Genomic DNA, 6000 nt, shown 5'->3' on the forward strand with positions numbered 1-6000 from the left:
AAACCCAATACACAGAAAAAAAATTCTTTGTGGAATACATCTGTACTATTTAGGCCAACCATGTGCTTAATGACACCTTTCAATTCCTTTCACTTGCTGTGGTTCTAGGATTACCAGATTGTGGTTTTGTCTTGGGTCATGCATAGACAAGATGAGTTCTGGAGGTGGCTGCACCATGAGCATTGATGCTTTCATGAAGGAACTCAGATTGAAGAGGCAGAAGTCTGGAAAATTTGAGTCTAAAAGCAGAGCTCAGCCATGAAAAGCACACATTAAAACACAGGAGCCATCCTGCCTTTGTTATGCAAACACAGGGTAGGGAATAAAACTTGTATACTATGAGTGAAATTACAGGCATGAAATTTTCAAAGTTGAAATGAAACCTTGTCCTTTTTCAGGGTTTCCAATATTATCAAGTGCCTCTTCTTTCAAATGGGACAAAAAAAGAAAAGAAATGCTTCATATCACTGAAATGGCAAATTACTAATCTCATAATCCTAAAACATTTAAAATTAACAGATTTTAACAAGAATAAGTGAATCATACTTAGTGGAAAATATTACAGCACTTTCTAATAACATGCTTTATGATTTATACAGCTCTTTGCCTCAAGATTTCCAATGTACTCGAGGTGACAGGCACATTCTTAATGTCCAAAGAAATGAAAGACTTTGTCATAAAAAAGACTTTTAATCCAGAAATTGAGATTTTGGAAGATAAATTAAAAATCAGAATTCAGGCATTTTTCTCTTTTAAAGACCAATTTTGCCAATGATCTAACTTTAGAAATTTCCTTCAGTGCAACAGAAAGCTCAGTAAAGGAGCTCCTGCTCTGCCAGTCCTCATTTCTAAGTCACTATGGCTGAGGACTCCCTTTGCTGCCATACTAAACTATCTCTGCAGGGCTGGGCTTTGGCAATATGAAACTTAGAACCTAGAAAGAGATTAATAAGCAGGAACAGAACAATTCCTAAACCAGTAAAGCATTTCTCCTCTAGGACATGGAATTACAAAAGGCTCAGAAATTAACTACAAACAGAACCAATACAAAAGTGCCTCCACACTTGAAATGTTTAATTTCCCAGTTTTGAAGCCAGGTTTTTAAATCAGGGTGTGAAATCCTGTATGAAGCATGCCAGTGACTGGGCTGTTCATTATTTTGTTTTGCAGGCATTACCATTTCACAGATATTGATTATTTTCAGCAGAGATTCATGTGGTAGCACATACTACAGCTGTCACTCCTTGTAATTCATCTTCACCTGGGCTAAAGGCATTTTGTGCAATATTATGTAACTTTCTTCTCTGTGATTTTTCTTTTAGAACACATTGTGTTTTATAGCATTGTCTGTGTGCTTAAACCGAAGGGAAGATTGAATTCCATTAAAGTTGTCTGGCAAAACCTCAATCCACAACTTCCTTTTGAGTGTTATTGCATATTTCAAACTCAGCTGCTTTACTTGCACATCTGAAATCGTATAATTCATTAAAACCCCCACTACTCCTCCATCACACAAAAACTTCCATATTCTATTTCCTCCCTCCTCCTGCTGCTGCTAAGTCTCCTGATGAATACTCACCTTGAGAGGTGAGATACTACAAAAACTCACCTTGAGATCTCCAATGAAAAGTACAGCCAGATTGAAACTGATGGCAGGACAATGCTATTAAATGAGCACTTAATGAGTTCCAAATTTCAAGCCTCTGCTAGGTTGGTTTTAACAATAACAAAAACTATCCTCCCAGATATGAGTGGCTCTGCCAGATTATAGGCCTGCAACCTGCAACACTGCACTGAGATTATAAATGTCTTATAAAACACAAAACAAGTGGCTGGCTATGCCCGTGACCACAAAGCAAACACAACCCAACAAAATGCACGGTGGCATTTTTTTTTCTCACTGAGCACAAGACAACGCTTATTTTCCTACTGCCGTTCCCAAATAGGGGCTGGAACTAGATGATATTCATGTTCCCCTTCCAACCCAAACTATTCCATGACTCTATAAAATTTGCCAAGGAACACCGTGCTGTCATCCACCAGTCCCTGTCACTGCTCCAGCCGGGAATGCTGCGGTAGAACGGTGGGAAACAAGCGGGACGCAAGGCAGCTGCGGGCAGGGACCACGCACGGACACGAATGCGGCCCGAACTCCCCATGGCGAGAATGCGGGAGAAGCAGCCCCCTCCCCTCCTACAGGCACCGCCTCTCCCGGTCCCAGGGGAGCCGCAGGCTGGGAGAGAGCCCAGCCCGGGGCTACCAGGCTGCAGCAGCCTCAGGCCCAGCCCTGCGCCACCCGCACCTCGCACCCCACCAACCAGCTGTGCTGTGCTGTGCTGCGCCGCCTGCAGCCCGCCGGGGCCCGTCCCGCTTACCAAGCCGCCGCCGCCCGCGTCCGCCACATGGTAAGGGCCGGGAGGGAGCGGGAGCGGCCCGGGAGCCGCAGGTGCGCGGCCGCGCTGAGGGCAAGGGCAGCGGCAGCCGCTTCCGGGCACCGCTGTCCGCTCCGCCCGCCCAGCCGGAAACTGCGCCTCACCGCGCGAAGGTTCCGGGCTCGGCTGCGGAGGAGGAGGGAGGATTTGGAGGGAGCACCGCGGCGGCTGGGCGGTTGGGAGCTGAGAATCGGGGAGGGCTGGATGTGTAATGCTTGGAGTAGGGATCCCTGCACCGGTATCAGGCTTCCCCGCACTGGGATCAGGGATCCCTCACCGGGATCAGGAGGCCCTCACACTTGGATCAGGGGTCCTTCACACTTGGATCAGGGGTCCCCGGACCGGGATCATGGAGCTTTCAGACTTGGATCATGGAGCTCTCACACTCGGATCATGCATCCCTCACACTCGGATCACGGATCCCCACACTGGGATTATGGAGCTCTCACACTTGGATCACACTTGGATCCCGCACCGGGATCAGGGATCCCCACACCGGGATCATGGAGCCCTCACACTTGGATCAGGGCTCCCTCACCCTCAGATCACGGATCCCCGCACCAGGGGCATGGAGCCCTCACACGGCGGTCCTGGATTAGTCATACTTGGGTCATGGATCCCCACACTGGGATCACGGTTCCCTCACATCGGGGTCATGAGTCCCTCACACTGGGGTTCTGGATCCCCCACACCCCCGTGATCACCTCGGGGCCTCGTCCCTGTGCCCCTGGCTGCTCTCGGGCAGGCCTGGAGAGGTGCTGAGGGCAGCCAAGCCTGGATGGGGGCACCAGGGTCTCCCACGCTGGTACAGGAAAGATTCTGATGAGTCCCCAGCTGTTGTTGTGCCTGGGGAGTGCATGACATGGATGGCAGTGCTGCCTTGAAAGCTGGATAACACAAGGTGTTTCCCAGTGGGCTTCTGTGAGTTGTTGGGGTTTTTTTCTGGCCACAATGAAGCAGGAGGCAAAGGTGACATCAGAAGAGTTCATCGGCTCTGTCCATCTGCCCTCACACAGGACCATCTCTGGTTAGGTCATTTCAGAGCCGTGTGTGCCACACCTGTCCCTAAAGACCACATTGGAGAGCTCACCTGGCAATGCCAGTGCTTGCTGATTTTAACAGCAAGTATTCCCTTATGCCTGGTCTGAATCTTTCTTGTAACACGTCCACAGTGGACAGGGATAATGTTACATTCTCCAGTTACCTGTTTGAAGATTGTTGCCATGGCTCTTCTCAGTCTCTTTTTCCTTAGAACAACACTAAGTACCTCTTCCATATTTTATGACTCCTTTGTCATCCTTCTTGGTGCTCTTATGTGGAATGTCACCAGTTGATTCACAGCTTCCTTTCTGTAATGTGGCCAGAACTGGGTGTCACATGCTGAGAAACATAAAATGAGATTTGGGGTGCTTTAGAGGTCAGGTTTCTGTTTATACTGTCAGATTTTTCAAAGCAAAATAAATTGCCTAAGGATGACATAATACATACATGTATTTTCAGGACTAGGATAAAAGTTGAGTTGAGGTGAAGCACGTGTTTTTGTTTTTGCCTCTTGCTTGCCTACTTTGTGACTATTTATTTATAAGTTTAAGGGACTGTATTTTAAATCTTACTTTGCTTTTATATTTTAGCTTGGCCAGTTATTTTTGTAATTTATGTATGATTTTTAAGACATGTTTCAATTTAAAAATATGAATGATGACACTCCATAGAATATGCTAACAAATAACTTTTTATGAATAAATACTATGTAATTCTTACTTCAAACAGTAGAGAGCATCATATTACTAAAGGTTCCAATTCAGGCTGCTTTCTCTCCAGGCAGTGTGAACATGCTTAAGAAAATGAACAAATGTCACCATCTTCTTTGATAATAATTTGATGAATTATTATGACAGATTTTCAGACTCTGGAAATGATGAATGTTTTGCACCTTTAACCTGTTTTTTCTTCCTTTTCAGTTTTGAAGGTATAAATACTCCTACATGGGTGTTCTCTAGGAGTGCAGAACACCTTGGAGCTGGAATAAAACTATGAACAGTTAAAAGATCGTATGAGTCTTTATTCTTCCCTGGAGACCCTGCTTTGGTGGGAACTCTGCATCTCTCATCTCTGTGCCAGAGCAACCACGGACCCTTGCTGCACCCTAGTCTGCTACAGGCACTAGAAAGGGCAAGGGTGATGTTTGGGAAAGCAGCAAAAGCTGACCAGGCAGAAAAAGCGTGTGTGACCATCCTGTTTTCCACACCTGGCACCTCCCAAAATAATGAGTCATTTCCCAAAATCATCAACCTGCCTTAGAAAAGTTACCTTTGCAGTTGTTCCCTTTTTTAGTTTTAGTTTGTACTGTGGCTCTTGTATAACAACTGGTGTTCCCTTTGCTTGGTCTCAGAAGAATAAAAGTGGAGAGGCTCAGAGCAAGTTGCAGTGGGAGGAAAGAGAGGGTAGCACTGAAGTTGGGTCTGGAGAGAACCTTCTTCCCTCTTGATCTTGTGCAATAAACCACCCTTACACAGCTTAGTACAGATATATCCTTGTCAGTGCAGCCTCTGGCCCGGGCTCCTTTTGGAGGTGTTTAGGTTTCAAGGCAGAACAGCTTGCCTCCAGTGCTTAGCATCAGCATTTTCAAACTCATCTGTCCCTGTGCTGGGCATGGGTGCACATCTGTTTGTATTAACTGACCTAATTCCTTCACTTTCTCTTCTCTGTTTCCTGCATTTCTCCCTTTCAGATCCTCTGAGCCTGCCCACTGGAGGATAGGCAGTGCTCTTTCCTGTTGCTTGAGATCTGGACTTGTACAAGTCCATGCCTCATGGCAGCAAAATGCTGAGGAATAGGAACTAACTTGGTACCTCTTGATCTGTTTCAGTCACTCTAGAAGTAATGTTTTAGTTTTCTTAACATACTTACTGGAAGAACAGGTTTGCCTTTCCTGACCTCACTCCTGAAATATTTCTTGTGTAACTTCTTAAAAAGTAGCAAAGTACAAGGAAATAGTAGTGGAATGGGAATGAATCACAAGACTAATCAGCAAATGCAGCCCAAAAAAAAAAAAGGCAAAAAAAGAAGAGGCGGCAAAACTCTCAGAGTTGTTTTCCTGCCAGCTTCCTTTTGGCTCTGGTTTAAAGGTCGGAGACTGACATCAGTGGGAAACTCCAGTTTTCCCCAGGAGTGAGTAAATAACCTCAGAGATGTCTCCCAAAGCTATATGGCGAGGTCAGAAGACATTCTATGAGGATATTCTCAATAATGAATAAAGCTCCTGGTTACAGATCCTACCTGGCTGAATCCTGACACACAGTCAGCGTACAAATCCACCTGCATACACTGGGGCCCCTTTTTCCAGTGCCAGAGCTTGATTTATTTTCTACAGCTTATGTGGAGAGCACTGCTGGACACTTAGCTCAGACTGGTTGCTAAGAGTGTTAACAACAGCAATGGCTATTTTGTTTCTTATTTGGACACACTCCTGGTCTCCAGTGATTCCATAATCTCTTGAAGAAAAATACTCCCCTCTTGCCCTCCCCTGAAAATTTTGTGCCAGCAGCGCTTGCTTGCACTACCAGAG

The 6000-nt window shown here is 45.8% G+C and overlaps 1 protein-coding gene across 4 annotated transcripts in view; it reads right to left on the reverse strand.

The window, feature by feature from the left end:
* Positions 1-2535, reverse strand: part of OPA1 (OPA1 mitochondrial dynamin like GTPase) — a 49539-nt gene extending 47004 nt beyond the window's left edge. For all 4 annotated transcript variants that reach the window (XM_074547204.1, XM_074547202.1, XM_074547203.1 and 1 more), the window contains exon 1: positions 2376-2535. In XM_074547204.1, coding sequence (XP_074403305.1) covers positions 2376-2404 — 29 coding nt within the window. In that variant the 5' untranslated portion in view covers positions 2405-2535. The remainder of the gene's footprint in view (positions 1-2375) is intronic.
* Between the last annotated feature and the right edge of the window lie 3465 nt (positions 2536-6000).

Source organism: Zonotrichia albicollis, chromosome 9 (assembly GCF_047830755.1).
Source record: "Zonotrichia albicollis isolate bZonAlb1 chromosome 9, bZonAlb1.hap1, whole genome shotgun sequence".
Taxonomy (NCBI): domain Eukaryota; kingdom Metazoa; phylum Chordata; class Aves; order Passeriformes; family Passerellidae; genus Zonotrichia; species Zonotrichia albicollis.